This window comes from Calidris pugnax, unplaced genomic scaffold (genome assembly GCF_001431845.1).
Source record: "Calidris pugnax isolate Ruff unplaced genomic scaffold, ASM143184v1 scaffold28, whole genome shotgun sequence".
NCBI classification, from domain to species: Eukaryota; Metazoa; Chordata; class Aves; order Charadriiformes; family Scolopacidae; genus Calidris; species Calidris pugnax.
Window position 1 is genome coordinate 1,099,696 of NW_015090842.1, and position 21,439 is coordinate 1,121,134.

Genomic DNA, 21,439 nt, shown 5'->3' on the forward strand with positions numbered 1-21,439 from the left:
GGGCAGCCCCCGCTGAGGGCGGCCCTGCCCGCTCGTCCTTGACTCATCCTTGCAGCAGGGTACGTGCCGGGAAGCACAGCGCCGGGCTGCGGCTCGCACAGCGGCATTGTGGGTCCCGCGCCTCCCGCACCCGCCGTGCTTGCTTAGTCACGATAAGCCCCGCGATAAGATCGCCGGGAGCCGACCGTCCCCCGGCCCCTACCTGCGGGCAGCGCCGCCGTGCCTGCCCCTGCCCCGGTGGGGAATTTGGGGGGCGGGAGGGGGGGTTTGGCAGGTTTAGCCCTCCCTCGCCTCATAGAGTCCACGTTACAGAGCGAGCATTGCAGCCCCTTCGCCGGAGGAGGAAGCCGGAGGCGGTAGCAGTGTGGTGATGTGCGGCGCTTTCCTCCTGTGCGCTGGAGACCGTGCACAGAAATCGTGTGTGTGGTCACGGTGTTGGACTACACAGCAGTTGTAAAAGCCTGATACGATGTAGATGTGTCCCTGGGTTGAGTTACAAAGCGAGCCCGGGTAAGGCAGGTACAGCGAGCTGCTGCTCGCCCCTGCCGAGATGACTTGTTGCATGTAGGAAGCTTCCCATTAGTGTCCTAGGTAAAAGCGACTCTTCCTTCCTCTTGAGCTCATTAGCCACTTCCTAAGGGGTGATTAAACATCACGTATGAAATCCTGCATACCAGGATACAAGAGCTAAAATGTCCTTTGAATTGATGGAAAAGGTACGATAAATTTTTAGAGCGTTGACTTCATCTGGCTATTCTAGCTTCTTATACAGTTACAGATCTTTATTAATATTACCTCATGCAAATCTACCAGCTCTTCTCCCATAGAGAAGGTTGCAAATTTTCCTTATGTCCAGTATATCCCAAGAGACTGGATTTGGTAATATCCTTAGAACAAAAGAAAGGTGAAGCAAACCAGCTAAATAAAAGGTATAATCAAGAGGTTTCTTTCAAGGTTCCTTCCTCAATGGCTGAGCAGGTACTCTTATTGAGGGTAGCACTGCATCTTCATCTCATTGCTTGTGACATTCATATTATCTAGAGTACTTTAACCATAAAATACACTCTCAGTCTCAAATAGTTGGTATTTAATTGCTCTGTCACTGTGTACAGTTAACCAAGGAAAAGATATTTGACAACTGTCATTTTAGACACACATTTTCCCTATGCTGAAAGTAATCAGTGTGTCTCCTAGAATGTGTTTATCTTATTTTTTTTGTCAATCATTCTTTACCAAGGTCATCTATTTCAAATAGCTGCCTAACTTAATGTCCTTTTATGCTGCCCGTAAGGATAGAAAGAGTCAAAGTGTTTTAAATTTATTTAATCCATCTTAATCCTTTCTTTTCATGATCTCAGTCCTGTTTCCTAATAATCCTACACATTCTGGACCCTCAGGAGAAGTTTCTGATAGCAAAATATAGTTGCAGAACTGAGAGCCTGGGATAGTTTAACAGATCTTGTGTGGTTCTTGCTGGTTGCCACTTCGGGAGCCAGATCAGCAGATGATGGTAGTTAAAGTCTGTTAAAAGCCAAAGCAGCCTGGAGGCTTGGCCACAAGGTCCTCTGTAGTTTGTGACACTCATGTGAAATTAAGCTTTGTGAATACCTTTCACTTAGTTCTGTGAGGTATGATCATAGAACCACTTACTGTCTCCCTTCTCTTAGAAGGAAAAGAGAAACCTATACCTGTGGAAAAGTGCTTTCCAAGAGATTCTGGAGATATTTCAGACTGGTGTGAATAATTTGTAGTCTGAATATTTTATCTCTGAGCACAAGTATCTAGTTAATGTTATCATAACCTTACACTCACTGTGTCCCACAGAGTATAGATAAAACATCCTGTCTTCATTTTGTCCTCTTTTTCTTCCTCAAAGTGGTATATCCTGTTTTCCTGATGGGGATTGTAGTCAGATCTGTCGGGTGCACTTGGGTTTTCTTTGCCTCCCAAATATGGAACTGGTTGGAACAGCGGGTCTTAACAACATGGCTTGGTCACTGGAAACACTACTAGTTTTGAAGGGGTTAGAACTGGTATGATGCAGCCATCATTAAACTCAGCAGATAATTGATACCTGGGTGCTGATTAAGGTACTCTCGATGCAAATAGCTGGTGCGAGATGTAAAGCCCTAGTTACACTCCTGCTGGCTGGCTTGTGAAGGATCAGAAAGAGCTTCCAATCTAAATGGCAAACATACCACCAGGGAATCCATGCCTAATCCATGTTGGGGTTGCATACAGCTGCTTTAGTTCATGTTTAGGTGGGAGATGAAATCATTGTGAGATGCTGCAGGTGACCTTCTGCCAAAGGGCTGCATCGTGTCAGTGTGGATGTGGGTTACGTGCCGAGGCTCCTGTCCCACCTGGGCAGCGCTGCCACGAGCTGCTGCATTGCAGAACGCCACTGCGCTGCAGGGGCTCGGGGTTCTGCTCAAATAAAGGGTGGGTCCCTGGGTGTGAGGGCTTAAAATGAGATTACATTGCATGTTCCGCCTTGTGTGGGGAGAAGTGAGATCTGGGAGCCATTGCGGGCTTTTTTTGCATGAAATATCTCAGGATGCCATGTTCTCAGGAGGCCGTTGTCCTGCAGTCTCCTCAAATGAGCAGTGCTTTGAATCCACCCAGAATTTCATGGGATACTTTGTTTTCCAGGTCTAGTGAGATAGACGTGTATTCATACAATTAAAATAACAATGAATTGTAGAAGTAAGGCTTGTGTCAGGTAAACATAAGGGGAAGATTGTAAGGATTTCATGTTCATGGAGTAGAACACTGGGAAAGACTATCTTTCTGTATTAAACTGGAGTATGAGACTTAGGAGTTCTGCTGCTCTAAACGGCTGGAGCATTAGTGTACTATTGCCTTGCTGTGTCATTAGTCAAATGTGTTTATATTTGAGGTATCTTTGCACTTGGATGGTCAGGGTTTCAGGGCTGTTATTTGCAGCCCACTGAAGAGCAGGGTGATTAACAGCATTGATACTGGTTTTCCTTACTTCCCTTGGGTTCTCACCTATAAAAGAAACACTCTTCTGAGATTGTGCTTGAAGACCCCTTCCTTTCCTTATTTACTGTCTCTTGTATTTAGCAGAGGAGTTGGACTAGATGATCTCTATGGTCCCTTCCAACTCTAAAAATTCAATGAAATTCAGTATTTTAAGACCAGAAAAAGGACGGGTTCCTGTGTTTTTCCTCGGTTTAATGAAGCCACCCAAATGTCTAGGCCTTGGTGATTATTTCTGTTACTGCAAGTTCAGCTCCATTCTTCCTTTGCCGAGTCTTGCCTGCTCTGTCCTGTCATGTCTGTTCGGATTAGCAGTTATGCCACGGTTTGTCCCTGCGAGGTCTCTGGCGTTACGTGCTCACTAAAATAACAGTGCATATTTCTGTGCTCAAATACTGGGCAAGGAAAAGCAGGGGGCATAGAGCAACACGGAAACACTGAGAATTTAGGTGCATGCAATTTCCTGTGGCTTGTGTGTGTGGCGCAAGAGTGAGACATAAAGGGCTGGCTGTGCTTTTACAGAAGGCCTGCTGAGTTACTTACAGGACTTCGGCTCTTCAGTTTTAGAGTAAATGTGTATATTTGGCTGTAAATTAGTACAAAGAAGAAATGGAAAGAAAACTGTACTGTAAAAGGACTAGAGGGACTGTAGAACTTCTCACGTAGATACAAGGCTGGTAAATACAATACAATACTTGATTTCTCTTGGACTACCATTTCTGTGTTTCATCTCACATGTAAACCCAAAAGTGCTTGTATTTTAAAGTGATGGGCTACAGCTTACACATGAGGATTAGTTAAATAATTTGGAGACTTCTACTGAGTTGGTGACGGCAGTGAGACTACAGCGTGCACAGATGGGGTTTAATTCTGCAGGGTAGTTGACAGAATGTTTCTGTACATGAAGTTGCACAGATTTTTAAATCAGGCTTGTTCAAATCTCCATGTAAAAGGATTGCTGTATTTGTTGAGAGGGCCTGTAGGAAGACAGTTTTAATTTCTCAGCAGCAAAAGACTGTGGTAAGCTTTATACCTGTGCTACGTGAGGAAGCAGCTGGTGGTTGCTGGGGGACGATAGTGGCTCAGTGAAAACAGAATGTGATTGTCCAACTGTGCGTTAAATATACTTCATTGTATTTAGACTTTCACAAGCAGAAAGTGGAAACTATAATTTAGCTTGTTGAAAACCATGCTCTTCAATTGAAACAACACACTAGTAAGTCACTTTAGGAAACTTGTGGGGTAGATCAGTCCCTCGGGTCATCTTTACTAACTTAATATAATTAGGATTCCAGTTATTTTGTAATCTGTAGAGGAGTTATCACTGTCTTGCTTAAAACAGTCACTTCAGGAATGTGCAATTAAACAACCTGTTTACTTTGACAGTTTGACTCTGAACACCGATCATGGGGATATCTTACTGGATTATTCCAAGAACCTTGTGACAGAAGAAGTGATGAAAATGCTGATGGAACTGGTAACTCTTTAAAATGTTGAATTAATAAACCAGATGTGTTTGGGTTTTTTGAAAGTTAACTTTTACCTGCAACTGATTACTCTAGCATTGCTTGTATACCTTTAGCTCTGAATTTGAGAGACCATCAAAGTTAAAAGGCATCTGTTTACAAATCTGGGCACTGTTTGAAGGATTGCACTGTCCTCTAGCCACAAGGTACAGTTTTCAATGTGCAGATCTGTTTCTTGTGGTCACTGGAAAGATTTTTGTCAGTGTAACAGACCGGTCGGCGTATGGCACTGTTATTGAGTAAAATAAGAGAGATTCAGGTACAGTTGCAAGAGAAGGTGATATCTTCCATACCTAGCAGGTGAAACACTACTGGTGTCATGCAGTCTTAGTTTTGAGAGTCATTTGCAATTGGATGTATTTTAAGAAAGAAGTTTGTGTCATTAACTTCAATTTAGCATGGTGTCTGTGTTTACAGCCCTTCCTTAACTACCGGTTCAGCCAAAGGCTTAGCCCAGACAGCACACAGGTTTTTAGAAAGGGAAGAACTAGCAAAAATAGCTGTAGCAGAATCACTTTTGCTACTTTTCAGTTTAGAAAAGCTGTTACAAAGAATCATTAATGAATCCTGTAGCAGCTGACAAGATGAAACTGAGCAATTAAAATGGATTCATTGCATCTCGGTCATTCAGCATGTGTTACTGTGTAACTTTTTAAGGAAACAAACAACATGCATAAAAATACTTGCTTTAAAATAAGAGAATCAATTTTTAAGCTAGAATCCAGTGGGTTTTTTAATCTAAAATCATAATTATTGCTTCACTGTCTTACATGGTAAATGCTCACACTTTTATGTAGTGCTGGACCTTTGACTTCTTACTATTTTTAAGAGGAATCTATTTTTACATTTCTCAGGCGAAGTCAAGGGGTGTGGAGAGTGCCAGGGAGCGCATGTTCAGCGGGGAGAAGATCAACTTCACTGAGGTAAGGCTATTTCTGGCTGTGGCTCTTTCCCCTCAGTTGTGCCTATATATTATGGATGTTCATGCACCTGTGTAGCAGTCTTGAAAAAACTTACTTTAATTGCTACTCTGAGGTACTGAGTGGTTGTAATGCTTGCTTCACTACTTACGTGAGAAATTTTTACAGCTGTGACAAAAAGAAGAAAATGTGTGTGAATAAGCTATTCAGTCCTCCCTTCAACACACGTCTTAGGTTTGGGTGTTTTTTAGAGATTTGGTGCCGTGTTTTTTTTTTTTTTTTCTTTTCTTGTCTTCCCTCTTGTGTAGAGAGGAAGATGAGTTAGATCTTGCAAAGGGCATGGAACAGAGTATTGCATTCCAGGTATCCCTTACCTGCTTTTGCCTAATGTCAGTGGTGGTAAAGCCTAGTAAACTGCCCACAGTTTTAGTGAGGATTGTGTAAGACTTTCTGCTTTGAGTTGCTGATGCTACTTATTGTTGGGTACATTTACCAGTAGAGACCATAAGCAATCTTGGGAAATTAGCCATCCTTATCAGTAACAGGATGAGTATCTTCCTCTTTTTGTAAATCTGAAGGTTGTAATTGTGGCTAAATCTTCACTAAAACATACAGAAAACTAACTGTACCTTCTTTTTTGAAATTAAAAATAGGATGAAAACTGGAAACTCAACAGTATAGTGTGATATATTAGTCTGCCTTAAATACTGAAGGCTATTTAGCAAGTTTGAGGTAAATTCACAGGAATCGGCATTTCCTTTGGCTTGGTTATTGACTGATTTAGCTGTTGCACAAACCATTTGCTTAAAATAACTCAGCAGTTGGACATTGTATTGTTTGAGAATACTGCATGCTTGTGAAAATCCAGAGACAGAAACAGATAAAGCTCGACTGGAGAAATGTTTCCTCTTCCTTCTGTGTTAATGCCTTCTGTTCACAGAGGTGTTCCTGGTTAGTGAAAAAAGGAAGCAGGGGAAGAGGGTGGTAAGTCTTAAATCTGCCTGGAGGATTGGTTTCTCAGGTACTGCCTCTCAGTAGCCTCGGGTAACACAAATTATTACAGGGTTAGCCCAACTTAGCAGCTGAAGTCTTTTCAGAAGGATGGAATTTTCACAGAAAGCACTTAAACACAATATTAAACTGTGATGTGTTTGGCCCCTGTTGCTAGCTCCCGATTTTGCTACTGTCTCGATACGGCAATTTTATGTAGCAATTATCTGCACAATGAGTTTAGAAACATTGTTCTCATTATCAGACTGTTTCTCGTTTACAGTCAGAAGTTGACATGGAATTAGATTTGGTTTGTCTAGTTGGTTCTGTTTGTATATAATGTCAAATTAAGTTGGTTTGACTCTGGAATATGAACATGTGGACAATGATAAGTTGTCATGAGACCTAAAAACAGGATGCTGTCAACGGCATGACTGGATAAACCTAAAGCAATAGGACAGAAGGGAGCTGCTTAATAGCAAGAACTGACTTGTCTGCTACTCTTGTTCTGATTTAGAATGTTTTTAAGCTATTTGTCTAAAGTATTTAAGACTTGTCTGTATTTGGTGCTGCAGGCATTGGCTGCATGGTGCGTGCTCATGTGGAAATTCTTTATAGTGCGCCCAAGCATGTCATGGCCAGGTGTTTGTCCCAGATCAGTTAAAACTTGCAGCTTGACACAGCACAAAGACAGTGCATTACAAGGTAACTCATGTGTGACCACTCGTTGTGGAGACTCTTCACAGCCCACCCGATACTTACAAAATACTTCTATTTAACAGTGGACATCAGGTCCAATATTTGATCAAAACAAAGCTGCTTTCAAGTGTGATGGTGAGCAGTATTTACCAAATAATACCATTCCATGGCTGAGTGTTGCAAAAAAATTGCCCCCCTTCACCCCAAATTTAAGTGGGTTTGCTTTGATAATTAGTAACTGAAAGAGCTTTTTCGTATTCCAAGTCAGTAACCTCAAACTCAATGACTTATGATTGAAATACCAAATGCTAATTCAAAACTTGGCAGCTCACATTGTCTGTGTTGTCTCTGTCTCCCAACGCCTCTCACTGTAGTGAGGAACAATGAGGTAGAGCAGACTAAATTTTTTATTTGTTCGTTAGTATTGGCTAACTCCTTCATTGTAGATTGAAGCTGTTAAGCTCCTGAGCAGGAGAACCACAGGCCAGATTTCAGTGCTTTGACTTGAGTATAGCTGGAGAATTAATACAATTTGGTGTACCCTAACAGATTTTTGTCGTAACACTTACCACCTACATATCTGCTGTGCAAGTATTCAGGGAACGTTTAACTGTGGGCAGTGGATAGAATAATGTGGATATTGTATTTCTTTTTGTCAGATGTTTAAATGCATATTTATCTCTTCCTATATGAAATGGACTACTCAGGGTAATTGAGAAAATGCCAGAGAAAATAACTTTGGCTGCTTGTTATAATTGATTTTTCCAGTATCAACATTAATACAAAACAACTTCACCTTTGTATACCTGAAGCATGCCAAAATAATTCAGATCACTGAGGACTGAATATTGCTGAATTCTGAACCTTAATAATTAAATGCTTTTCAAGGGATTTTGAGCTTTCTTTTCAGAGTAATAACAAATAAGCTATTTGTTTACTTTGCATAGTATATGCTTTTATGAGCCCTGTGCACTGGTTCTGTGAAGTGCGAGGGTGATTTAGGCAGCTGGTGATGAGTGTGTGTATATGTACAGTACTGCTCTGCTAATTCCAGTGAATCTGAAGGATTTTAAAGTCCTGAAGATTGTACAACCTTCTGGATGCAGCACCTGAGGCCGCTGGGTATAGTTTGGAAATAGCTTCCTCAGTTTTCCCCTTCTTGTTTCAGAACCGAGCTGTGCTTCATATTGCGCTGAGAAACCGTTCCAATGCGCCAATACTTGTCGATGGGAAGGATGTTGTTCCAGAAGTAAACAAAGTGTTGGACAAAATGAAACACTTCTGCCAGGTATAAAGTACCACCTTAACTTGTATTTCATGCATTTGCTCTACACCCATCCAGGTTCTTGCATGTGTATTGGGCAACATTGATTGTAGCCTGGTTGACATGAGTTATTGTGCCCTGTTTTGAGGTTTAGAGTATTTCTGGCTCAAGAGTGTAGTTGGAGCTGGTTTTAGCATGATTTGCTTTTCTTTCTGCTCCTGGTTGGATTTTTCTTTAATGGGCTCTCTCTCCTTTAGCAGTTAATCTTGCATTTACTTCAGAAACCTCATAAATCATTAAGTACCATTGAAATGTTGCCTTATTTCTTCTTACTAATTTTTCAACAACTTGACTCTATCAAGTAGAAAAAGCCTCTTAAAATTTGTGTAAAATCAGGAGAGAGGTAGAACATCCCAGCTCACTTGCAATTTTATTACACTCTACTTAAATAGTTTCTAAAAGGTCTTCTAGTTTTAGGTCAGATTCCTTCATGATTCTATGCTGTTTGCAGCTTTAGCAGCATGAAAGTTTTTTTTGTTCCATAGTTAATAGAGTAGTTAACCATTATCTTCAAATATAATTCATTGTTCTTTTATTCTGGACATCTTTAAAATGTAGACATGTGTAGCTAAGGAGGTAGCTTTGGGTGTAGGTGTTAAACTCTAGAAGCTTGAAAGTTGTCTTTGGCACTTTCTACAGTGCCTGAAAACACAGCCTGTTCCCAGCGTTAGAATCGCACACTTCAGTGTAAGTATAAAATAGTCACTGTGATGTATTTTTTTTCTTTGCCACAGAGAGTCCGTAGCGGTGAATGGAAAGGCTACACTGGGAAGGCAATCACTGATGTGGTCAATATTGGGATTGGTGGCTCTGACTTGGTAAGTTTTTGACATACACGTGTATCATCTTCCACAGCTTTGTGAGTGTGTGTTTGCAATGAAGATAAAATCCAATTGTTGCTTCTGCCTAGGGCCCTCTGATGGTAACTGAAGCCCTGAAACCATATTCCAAGGGAGGCCCTCGTGTTTGGTTTGTGTCCAACATCGATGGTACTCACATAGCCAAAACCCTGGCTGAGCTCAAACCAGACACTACGCTCTTCATCATTGCATCAAAGGTATGTCTGATATGAGCACTGGGGGGTGACCTCAACTGTAAAGGGCTCAGTCAGAACAGAGATCTGTCTGCAGGAGAATCTAGATCAGGGACTTCTAGGGTGGACTCTTTCTAAATGCTGTGATTCATCCTAAACTTGCAGTGTGAGCTTGTGTTGTTACTGAAATACTTGGGGATCTAGAAGTGCTGAAAATGACTGGAAATTGCTTGTTTCAGGTGTATTTCACATTCAACACAAGTTTAAGCTTAATTCATAAAAGCTTGTTTCACTGCACTTCTCTGTGGGTGGAATGCAGGATTCTATGTGGTTATTGCGTTGAAATTCAAGATCTTGTTGCCTCATTCCTTACTTTTATCTAAGATTACTTTTCGTCCTTTATCTTAGGTACAGTGTTCTTTTTTTGCTTTTATGTTTTGCACAAACAAATTGCATGTAGTTGGGGGATTTTCCTTCTGTTTCAGGGTAGTATCAAAATGTCTTCACCTAAATAACTTAAAAGCTGAGTTCCTTGAGCACTTTAAATACTGAGCTTCTTTACTTACAAACAGGTAAAGATAGCCTGCTGGTAGTTTATAAGATTATTTCTGAATGCAGACTTAATAGCTGCCTTTTTTTTTAAGTTTTGCCTTGCTATTAGCTTATTCTGTAAGCATAATTGGTAGCTGCCACCTGCCTTTGAGGAATGCTTCTGTCTCAGCAGAGAAAGCTGATGAAGACAAGCTTCAGAATTATGTAACTTGGGTCGCCTTTGTTTGTAAATCACAGTAGAACCTTTTTGCTGTTGAAGACACTCTCCAACAAATGAACATGTGTGTAGTGCTGGCCACGCTCTACGGCGCTGCTCATTATCTTATCTTGGCAACCCTGCAGCCAGGCAGCAACCTATGGAATAATAAGGAAACTTCACAAAGTAAAACTAATGGTCACTTTGAATAATTGAGTTCAAGGATCACGGTTCAAAGGCTTAGAAGACTGCCAAATTGCAAGAGTAGCACTTCAGTTTCTGTTTGCCAGACTGTAGTTAAATAATTGGATATATTTGGAAGAGGATGAATGGCATTTTTCTGTTTTCCATCCCAGGCTTGTGTTTCATAATGAAATATTTTGGGAGATGGATGAGAGTAGGTTGAATCTAATGTTCACCCTTAAAGCTAAATTTTGATGGTTGAGTAAATCAGAATGGTTGTAGATACTTGCAAAACTGCATGACTGAACTTCTGTACACACTTCAGGAAGCAGGAAAATGTTTTCCTCTAATCAGCAAAATGAAATTATGGCAAGAGCCTTAGCAGAAATGCGTGTTCTTACATGAAAAGTGGGAATTAAAGAACAAGAGTTCTTTAAGTCCAGCTTAGGTTACACTGTTTTGATGCTCGGTGAGTTCCGTTTTAGTTGAATGGTAAAACTTCATATTTAGTGAAAAACTAAAGTAGAAAATTTTAGTCTCAAGGTTTTACATAACACTTTAGGGGAGGGAAGGTAGGCAATGGGGAATAATTACTCCAATTTCAGATATATGCTAGTTTAAGATGAATCCAGCAAGCCTACTTGTACAGTGTTTTACAAACTTCCTCTTTGTCCGATGTGCAGACTTTCACCACCCAAGAAACCATCACCAATGCAGAAACAGCCAAAGAGTGGTTCTTGCATGCTGCTAAAGATGTAAGTCTCATATGTTTCGGTTACTTAAGAGAAAGCAACAGCATTTCCTTGTGCAGCTTCTCCCCGGTTAGTCTGTGTGCTTTGGAGCAGAGCCAAGCGCTGCCAGACCTAAGCTGTACAGCTCAGCAAATGCTGTACAGATCTCAGATCTTCATGCTTAGTGACAGGCTGTTATGTCCAATCAAAGTGATAAAAACACCAGTTTTTCATTATAAAAGGTTGTCATGCGTTGTTACCCCAAATCCTGCCTCCAAAGTAATGCATTGGAGTATTTGCATTAGAGCTGGCTAATAATTTGGTGGAACCACTGATATGGAAATCCAAAGGTATTGTATCTATGTGGCATTACCTTCCAATTCTTGGCAAATCTTTAAAAACTAGAAATGAAGCCATGGTTGGAATGATATACTGATATTTCAATGACAGATGGCTGTGCTATGAATAGAGACCTTGTATTTGGCTCATTCTCTCCTGTTTCTAACCTTCAAAAGAAAAAAGCAGATGCTGCCTGCTCAGGTAATTAACCTGTTCCAGTCAGGGTAGTTGTACTTAGTTTGAAAGCTGGGCTTTGAAATTCCTCATTACACTGCTGTTGCAGGTGACTCATCATTCGTCACCAGAACATTTACTGAAAGACCAAAGTGTAAATCTTGAGCTTGAGATTTATCAGTAATTCCAGTTGTCTTGATCTTTTGACCCTTGCCGGTAGCACATATGCAACAAACTCCCTCCACTCCAAAGCACTGGTAGGGGTGTTCCACACTGGGAGCATCCTCTTAAGGAAATGGTGTGCTGCTCTGAGCAGTGACAGCTTCCACAGAGAATATTCCTGGAATGTTACCTTCAGACAGGCACGGTGCCCCATCCCACACTGAATGGGCATAAGATGATTGCAAGTTGATTATGCAGAAAGCACTGCTGATAGTCACTTGTTTAAATGTAAATGGAGCAGATCAGCTTTAAGACCAGAAATCAAAATAATTAACATTCTAGATCTAACAATGTGTTTATTTTTCATTAAGCCTTCAGCTGTGGCCAAGCATTTTGTTGCCTTGTCTACCAATGGTGTAAGTATAGCAAATTTATTTATCTTTCTCCTATGTACTTTTAAGATGTTCTAATTTTAAAATCCAGTAAGGAAGCCTGTCTTTTAAAACACTGTTACTGTTACTTGAATACCAATAGCTAACCTCCATCTTGAAAGGAGCCGTTATCTTTTTCTACTGAAAATAATCAATTCTAGAGTAATAAACTGTAGCAAGATTGGACCTTCGTTATAGATTTGTGCTTTTTCTGCTAGAGCTTTAAATCAGAAATCAAATCTCTTATACTCAAAATGACTGTCCTGTTGTTAGTGAGTGTTACCTGTAATTGTTTAAGTGGGCATGAATGCAGTTAGGTAAACAAATACTGCTCTCCTGGACTCAAGTACGTGCTGAAGTGATGCAGGCAGTTTGTGTGAATAATCATATGATGAGCATAATGGACCCTAATGTGGTGTTTGACGCAAAAGTATGAAGTAGAAAGACCAATAGCAATTAGAAAAAGACTCTGCAATAATTGAGAGGCTGTAGGGTACTGTGGGGGGAAGTTCCTTTGGTCCATTGGTAAGGGTAAACTGAATGTCAGACCAGCTCCTAACCATATTGCCACTTAAACTGATCAGCAAATGAGTGTATGTCACTGACTTTATTTGAGACTATTGAGTAGTGATAGTGATCTCTGGAAATGAAGGTACACTTTTTTCTAATGGATGCTATGTATTTTTAAAATGGAGCGTGTAACTGGGAAATTTGAGTACTTAATAGGTACCCAACTTGTATTTTGTAGATATATAAATCTTTTTGAGAATGTTGGGTTTACTTATGGTGTTCTTACATGTTTGTTTGTTTGTTTTTATTCTAGCCTAAAGTTAAAGACTTTGGAATTGACCCAGAGAACATGTTTGAGTTCTGGGATGTAAGTACATGTCTAATGTTGTGTGGTAGATGCTAACTGTTAGAATAATCTAACTTGCTTCAGAAAATGCTAACTTGATGTCAGGGAACTGCCAAAACACTTAAATTACAGTAATTGTGCTCCCTGTAGTGAGACATCTGAAAACTTGTCAGGCAAGCAAAAACAGTAGTCTCTTGGCCATTCCATTAAAATCCTGCAGTCAAAGGTCTGAACAGGAGCCTTCTATGTTCTTGGCTGTCTGATCAGCTGTTGGGTAACAGGAGATACAAGCCTTAGCTTATTCCTCCGTGTAAGTAGTTATTATAAGCTGTGACATTTGACTGTTGGGGTCTAACTGTATGTAATCTAGGCCTGTAAAGGTCAAACATCAGAAATGGGACCTTAACTTGATATTTTGTAGCAGATGCATATTTTAAGTATACTGCCCTTAGTCTTGGCCCTTACACTTAATCAGAAACAGGTTGGTTTATGTCTCATTGACTATGGGCCTGACAAACTGGATTTTAAAGCTGCTGTTTAGAAATTACCCAGAGCATTACCCTTCCCTAGGTAGTGCTGTAATCTTGCTGAAGCAGGCTTTACCTATGGAGGAGTGATATTAGGGAGGCAGTCAATGCAAGCTGCAAACTTAGCATTTGGAAGTGAACTGGAATCATCAAGGGATCTGCTTCAACAGATGTTATATAAATCAGACAAGTAAGATAACTTTATAAAAAAGTACATATTTAAGGATTCATTAGGGGGCTCCTGTAAGGTGCAGCTTCCCTTGAGCGTGCCATATAATGTGTAGTGAATTATCACCAGAAAAAGCATGGATTTTTCTGAAAATAGTGTAAACACATGCTGCTATTTCCTAATAGTTTGACTGTAAAAGCCTTGCACTTCTCCTCTCTAACCCAATCTCTTGTTTTCAGTGGGTTGGTGGCCGCTACTCTCTGTGGTCTGCCATTGGTCTCTCCATTGCCCTGCATATCGGTAGGTATTCCTGGGGGACAGCAATGCCAAGAATTAATCTGTTTGCTCTGGGGAGGTAACTGTGGAATGGTTAACAATACTGGATTGTGGATCAGACTTGGGACAAATATTATTTTACCCAGCCTACTCTGAGGAGTTGGATGTTTGTGCTAAATAACATCTATTGTAATGCAATGGAAGTGTCGAAGTTTCCATACTGTAAGTGCACTTTTGGAAGTTACCCGTACTTAGGTACAATTAGTCAAATTGCATCTCTTTAATCACTTGCACAGTCAAAAGTGCCTGATTTATGTAAAGCCATGTCAATGTTGAAAATTAGACCTTGCAGCTGAAATTCCTAAACTATTTAAGAGCAGGGTATTTAGTTTCTGTGAGGACATGCACACTAAACATCACAATCCTGTCTCCAGTTCTGCATATGAGCTCTGTTGAGCATTAACGATCTCCTTCTCCCTTTACTGCCTTTTGCCCTTCTAGGCTACAGGGCCTGGTGATACAGAAATGCTCTTTCGATCTGCAGGATTGTGGAGCAAATATAGAACCTCTAAATTGATCCCCACCTACTTGTATCGTTATGGGGTTGTGTTAGCATTTCTTATGCAGATCTCAAATGCGGGTGGAGATCACACAGTGAAAGTGAAATAGCTCAAAGAACTGCTGTTTCCTGGTGAGCAGGCTCTTCATCAGCCTTGCGCTTGTTCCCTCATCACTTCTTTCAGATATTTAAAGTCTGAAACCATAATGTCGTTTGTTTTTCTAAACAAAACCTAGAATTGCCTTAGACTGAGGTTAGAAAAACATTGGTTTTGGTGTTTTTGGAATGATGAATAGGAGTTGTCATGTGTAGAAAAACCTGTGTGAACAGCAAAATAAACCTCAGTCAGGCAGTGAGTGTTTTGTCTGCAATACACTGTTCATCTCTGCTGTCAGACAGATTTGGTGCTGGCTGCTGACGTGCCAGTCTGTTGGCACTTCGTGCTCTCGCATCCTTCATCTCCCAGAGCTGGCTTCTGACCATAGGCAGAGCTGCTGCTGGGATTGCCAGACACTTCACCTCCACTTTTCCATATAAGAATCAGGATTTCTGGCTTTGCAGTAAAGGGTAATATTAATTAAAGTACTCATTAGTGAAAATGAATGGTGATTTAAATACTCTAATTATAGAGCAAAGAAAAATTAGGTGAATTGTTAAGAGAACAGGGAATGGGGGGAAACTTTTCTATTTGAGGTTTTATTACGGTTGGTTTTCCTCTGACCAAAACAGAAATGCCTGCTGTGCTAGCCTTGCCCTGTTGTTTTTGGGAATATCACTCCTGCCGTGGCTGTGAAGTGACTGAGGGTTCAGTCTTGCTGGGAACTATGTAGCCTTTAATACAGAGCCTGGTTTTAATGTCTCTGCTTTCCTTCCAGTTGCTCATCCTGCCTGAGTGGAGATTTTAGGCAAAGGTTTTTGAAGTGTGTTTCATGAAGTTGGACTTGCTCTGAAGTCCAGGCTTTAATCATAACTAAATATATCTGCCTGATGGGATGCAAATTTGAACACAATTAGTAGTTGGGAGCCTTGCTGCATACAAGGAATCTCAACTGTTTTATGATTGTCTCTGCAAGAAAAATAAAGTTTGAGTTGTAACTGTAAATATAAACTGACTTTTTTCCATTGCTAGGTTTTGACAACTTTGAGAACCTGCTTGCAGGAGCCCACTGGATGGTGAGTATGCGACGCCTATTTCAGATTTGCTCCTCTTAGCAGTTGTTAGAAGGTAACTGAAGGCAGGTTGGTTTCCCTGTGTCCTCTCAATGCTTCTAAAATAACTGTGCTTGGGAGGCTCTCCCTGGATCAAAGCAACAATAAAGCAATTTAAGAGTTGGGAGGGATGATGATGATTGCTTTATCAGAAGTGTAACTCTCTTACCTTTGTGTCACGTAGGATAATCACTTCCGCACGGCCCCGCTGGAGAAGAACGTGCCTGTTCTGTTGGCCATGCTGGGGGTCTGGTATATAAACTGCTACGGGTGTGAGACCCATGCCCTTCTGCCCTATGACCAGTACATGCACCGCTTCGCTGCCTACTTCCAGCAGGTAAGGCTCAGGCAGAGAGACAGTTTCAGGAGGCAAATATGTATATATGCATTTGTCCTGGCCCTAGAACCTGAATGCATGGTGCTAGGCTGAAATTGCAATCACTTAAATTCATGTAATCAAGGGCCTAAAGACACTGATGCCAAGACTGATATTAGCTTATTTGCTCAGTTAATTTAGAGATTTATTTTTGCTCAGACCTCTATTTTCTTGGTGTCTGTAAATTAAGCAGCTATATCTCTGATGAAATTTCTGTAAATAAAGCAGCACTCATTATAGTTGAAGTATGTATGGAAACTGGTTCTGCAATAAAGGTGACGCTGCCCTTCCCTTCTTTTAGGGGGATATGGAGTCTAATGGCAAGTACATCACCAAGAAAGGCTCTCGGGTGGACTACAGCACCTGCCCCATTGTGTGGGGAGAGCCGGGCACCAACGGGCAGCATGCTTTTTACCAGCTCATTCATCAAGGTAAGCTGGAACTGTTCAATACCTTGTTTTGAAGCTGAATTCTGAATGGCTAGAAAGCTGCAAGAGTCTGCAGAACTGACATGGCTTTAGGGGCTGGGCTGTCCTCTAACCTGGCATAACATTGCTATGGGGCTCTTAATGAGTGGCTTTAGAAGGCTACAAGATGCAGGTCTTACTTCTACAATAAGGAGGGTTGATTAAAGCTGAAACTAGTGAGCTTTTTTGTCACTCCTCCCTGCTGTTAATTAAAAAAAAAAAAGCTTTTTAAAAAAAAGCTTCTTAAAGTGGCTGAGTCTTCCAGTAACTCTGAATACGGAGTGAGAATTGAAGACTTTAAGACTTTCCTGTTGCAGGTTATTAACGTGGCTTTTCTTATAGGAACTCGCATGATTCCCTGTGACTTTCTGATCCCAGTCCAGACCCAGCACCCAATCAGAAATGGTTTGCATCACAAGGTAATAAGCTCTTTGTCAGGGCACCTGTATTTTCCTGTAGCTACAGGCCCTGAAGCTTATTCAGTATTGCAGTGTGCAAGACTTCCAGATGTCCCTCTGAAGCTCTACACATAGGCCCTGTGGACATTCACACTAGGCTTGAAAATACCTAAATGAGAATTACATATTATATGTAATAGGGTGGTATTTTTACTCTTGAAGAAATTGCAGCCACAGTTCATGAGACAGATCGATGGTGTCACCTGTTGGATTGCTGAGGCTGGAAAGACTTGAGCAACTAAGTATTTGGAGACAAAAGTCCTTGTAGGAATTGGAAAGAGTGTAATTCTTGCAGAGTAGGAAGAAAGAAATTCTCAGAGCTGATGAAAACTTCCTCAGAGATGCTGTTGCAAGTCTTAAAAGCTAGGACAAAATCTAGTGAGTATACTAGTATGGCTGGGGCAGAGCCTGCTACACATGGATATATTTAAGCAGTCCATTTTTTTTAGTTTAACGTATCATCCAACTAAGGATTTTCAGTGAAGAGTGTCTAACGATTTTTTAATTTAAATTCCATAGGTAGAAACATGTCCAGGTATACTGCGTAGTGCATACTTCAGAAAAAACATGCTTCCTCAATAAATTTCAATCAACACCAAGTACAGGTGAAAGTTTTAGAACCTGACTTGGCAAAAGAAGAGGAGGAAAGGTTTTGTTCAACTGTAGGTATAGTAAGAGTTCAGTTTAACGGGTAGGATAAAACCACACATGAATTTGCAAGCTGAAGTTAATCAGGGAATAGGAAACTAACAACTTCTACTGCATGGGTAGGGATTGGGATATGGGATTGGTACGTGGTGTGGTGTGGGGATTTCCTTCATACAGAGTAAATATATCTCAATCGATCCCCTGTGACTAATCCATGTGTATGGTGTAGCATGGGATAAAAGTACAGGCTGTGCTGGGTGAAAGGGGGGTATGAAGTCCTGGCTCCTTTGTTCTCCCAGGGAGACTCGCTGTCAGCTTCAGCAGGGCAGGATTGTGCAGAACGTGGATACAGGCACTATTAAAATAGTAGTCAAGGCTCTGGCACTTTCAGGTAAAAAGCAGTAGCAGCATTATTTCAAATACTGCACATCTTACTGCCATAGTGCTGAAAACAAGAGGCCTTGGTCTAGGTTCAAGCACCAGGTATCTTGAGCTGATGTCTTTACTTCTCCCCGCTAGATCCTTTTGGCCAACTTCCTTGCCCAGACCGAGGCCTTGATGAAAGGGAAGACTGCTGATGAGGCTCGCAAGGAACTTCAAGCGGCAGGACTGAGCGGAGATGCTCTGGAGAAGCTCCTTCCCCACAAGGTAAGCAAGACTCTGGTGTTTCTCTGGTGAGGTCCTGGTGAGTGGTGGTGAGGACACCGTGCTGGTCGCTGCTCGGTGGGGTTCGCTGATGGGCAGTGCCCTCCGGTGGCTGCCGTGTGCTACTGCCAGGTGGTGTTACGGGTTCTGCTCCTCACATCTGCTGGAGCAGCCCCCAAGGTCACTCTTGCTAAAAGCACACTCCTCAGGAAGCCTTCTGAGGTGTTTCAGAAAGGGTGAGCCCCTGGCATATTGACTTGTGTCTAAGTTCTTCCTCTAGCCCATAGTAGCCACTGATGGTGCTTTGGAGATAATATTTTGCCATTGTGTTTGTAATAAAACATAACGGCGATACCATTTAATGGTTGCAGTTGTTAGCCTTTAAAGCTTTCAGGATTTTGTGTTTGCTGCTAATACAAATAATCCAATGTGGACTGTAAGGAAAACGAAAACTGCAAGTTCCTGATGTGAGTTTTACAACATACTAAATAACAATGTAATTCTTGTTTGGAAAGGTCTTTGAGGGAAATCGACCAACCAATTCCATCATGTTTACAAAACTCAACCCGTTCACTCTGGGAGCCATCATTGGTAAGTAAATCATCTGTAAGTAAATCACTCATCTGTGAGTGCTTATTAAGACATTCTGATAAAATTTATTGATAAATCTCTTTTTCTGCTTACAGCCATGTATGAGCACAAGATATTTGTTCAAGGAGTTGTCTGGGATATTAACAGTTATGACCAGTGGGGGTAAGTCTCCTTGATCTTTTCTTGTGCACTTACACCAGGATACCACCGTCAATTTCTTAAGCAGTCACCACATTGGGAAAAAAAAAAAAGTATTAGAGCAAATTATTACAGGATAGTTTTAAAAGAAAACAGATTTTCTGGGGATTGAGTGATGTGGGTTCAGCAGTGAGCAGTAGCAGGCTGGATGCATTCTGTGTTGGGCAGGCTGTGTGACACACAAGTACCGAAGGGGAAAAGACTCAAACTCTTAAAACAAAACTTTCTCTAGACATCCTGTAATGTGAGAGCTGTCTGTTTGGCTGAGCAGCTGTGAGAGCTCCAGTTGTTCATGGCTGCCACAGAGTTGAATAATACTAACTTTGGTATTTGTGAAGGGAAAAACATTCATCGGTGTTCACTGTCAATTCACTTTTTATTGGCACCTATAGCTTATAGTAAATACTGTAAGTTGTCAGCACTAATGTTGTTTTTCTTCTTTCTTCTCCTGTTTTTATAAATGCAGAGTTGAGCTTGGGAAACAACTTGCCAAGAAAATTGAGCCTGAACTGGAGTCAGATGCTCCAGTGACATCTCACGATAGCTCGACAAACGGGCTCATCAACTTCATCAAAAAACACAGAGCCTGAAAGGAGAGATTTGGAAGACACCGACAATCTAACCACCGGATACCCAAATCTGTTGTAGTTGTGCTTTTTTTTTTTAGCCACATCTAACAAAAGTAGCACTTTACAGAAGTAGCTTCTAGCCACTTCTAACAAAAGTAGCACTTTACAGAAGTAGCTTCTTCACTTGTTGCAGTTAATCTTGTTGCGTCAAGTGTTACAAATGAAAACTAGTTTTGTGAAACCCAGAGATTGTATAGTCGCTTTCTATTTTTGTGGCTGTTTTATCTGTAAAGTGCAGCTGGTACGTTCCCCGGTTCTTACCCCTCGACTTCCCTAAAGATGATCCACGTAACTGATATTAGACAATAAAAGGTATGATGGATGAGTAAAACTTCTTCCCTCTATCTTCAAAGCGCAGACCCAGTGCCCGTTGCCTGGCTGGCTCTCTAAGGCCCTCTGAGGCCAAGTGAACGAGCTTCTGCCCCTTTGGACTGGCTCTGCCCAAAGCTGGAAAGGAGAATGTGTTCAGAGAATCAAAGCTGCGGCTGTAGATTGTTCAGATTGCATGCTTTAATGCATTTGAGCAAGATAACGGCTTTTTTCAATGCTGCTGTGAAAAGGGAAGTTTACTAATGTTTGGTAGAAGCTCTCTCTGGCTTTGTCCCTCAGCTGTGGCAGCCCTGTGTGCACAGCTATGCAAAAAGGAAGGTGGTTCCTGGAGTGACAGGGTTATCTTAATTTTCCAAACAGTTCTCAAGAGTTTGTGAAGCATGAGCTTGGGATACTTGCAGAAGAAATGTAAGTTTGGTCTCCTCCAGAGGCAGTTTCTCTCCTCTGAAGCAGGCATCACTGTTCCAACAACAAAAAAATGAATAGAGAACACGGTAACTGTTTGTAAAGGAGTCACTTATCTGCTTTCCTTCTCTACCACTGTTAACCCTCTCTGCTAACAGACTAGCATGCTGTGGCTGTTGTTCTGTAACACCTTTAATAAAGGTAAGGCACAAGCATTGAAAGGAAAAAGATGATGTTAACTGTGGTTTTCATACCCTGACCTCTTTGTGGCAAAGGCTATTATGGCTGCAGTCTGGGTGTGTAACTCTCCACGCACGGGTTTTGTGCTGAGTCATGATGGGACCAAGCTCTTGATGTCCCTGCTGGGGCACAAACAGCTCCCCGGTGCTTGGCAGTCTGGTGAGCTGTTAAACTCAGCCTAAGTGTCTGTAGTCCTCAGATGCTTCACAGTTTCTCCACGTAAAACATGGTCACAAAGAGAGAACCCACTAGAGGGAGGCACCGTATTTTCATACCAGCTTTTAAGCCTCTCACCCCCCCTGTACTAAAGCACGGTGCCCTCCTCTCTCTGGAGGGAGGTGTGGGTCAGATCTTCTCCTGATTTTGTGGGTTTGTCTCGCACTGTTGTCTCACCCTTTGTTCCTCTCCTGGTTGTTACACTCCACCAGGGCGGCCATGTGTGTTCCCTAACTCCTTGCTGCTGCTCTAACCCGGCACTTTTTTTGCCCCAAAGCGTTGTTTTCTTCTTGCAGAGGGTTTATTTATTGATGTGCAATATAACGTGCCCGATTATAACACACCAGGTGTTCTTGTTATCCGCTTTTAACCCAAAA

At 41.4% G+C, this 21,439-nt stretch overlaps 1 protein-coding gene across 1 annotated transcript; it reads left to right on the top strand.

Annotated features, from left to right (window-relative positions):
• Positions 1 to 3,298: 3,298 nt before the first annotated feature.
• Positions 3,299 to 20,834, top strand: GPI (glucose-6-phosphate isomerase). Its single transcript, XM_014942134.1, has 19 exons — positions 3,299 to 3,328; positions 4,346 to 4,480; positions 5,384 to 5,452; positions 8,307 to 8,426; positions 9,197 to 9,280; positions 9,373 to 9,519; positions 11,110 to 11,181; positions 12,204 to 12,248; positions 13,087 to 13,140; positions 14,055 to 14,115; positions 15,780 to 15,823; positions 16,044 to 16,196; positions 16,537 to 16,666; positions 17,045 to 17,121; positions 18,328 to 18,456; positions 18,969 to 19,044; positions 19,140 to 19,206; positions 19,709 to 19,924; positions 19,967 to 20,834. Exons 1-18 carry the CDS (start codon positions 3,299 to 3,301, stop codon positions 19,830 to 19,832), a joined length of 1,617 nt encoding a protein of 538 aa, XP_014797620.1. The 3' UTR covers positions 19,833 to 19,924; positions 19,967 to 20,834.
• Positions 20,835 to 21,439: the final 605 nt, after the last annotated feature.

Coding starts and splice junctions, on each gene's coding strand:
- GPI (XM_014942134.1), top strand. CDS start 3,299: ATGTCTGTTCGGATTAGCAGTTATGCCACG. Junction 16,197..16,536: donor TCGCTGCCTACTTCCAGCAG/GTAAGGCTCAGG, acceptor CCCTTCTTTTAG/GGGGATATGGAGTCTAATGG. Junction 18,457..18,968: donor AGAAGCTCCTTCCCCACAAG/GTAAGCAAGACT, acceptor TTGTTTGGAAAG/GTCTTTGAGGGAAATCGACC.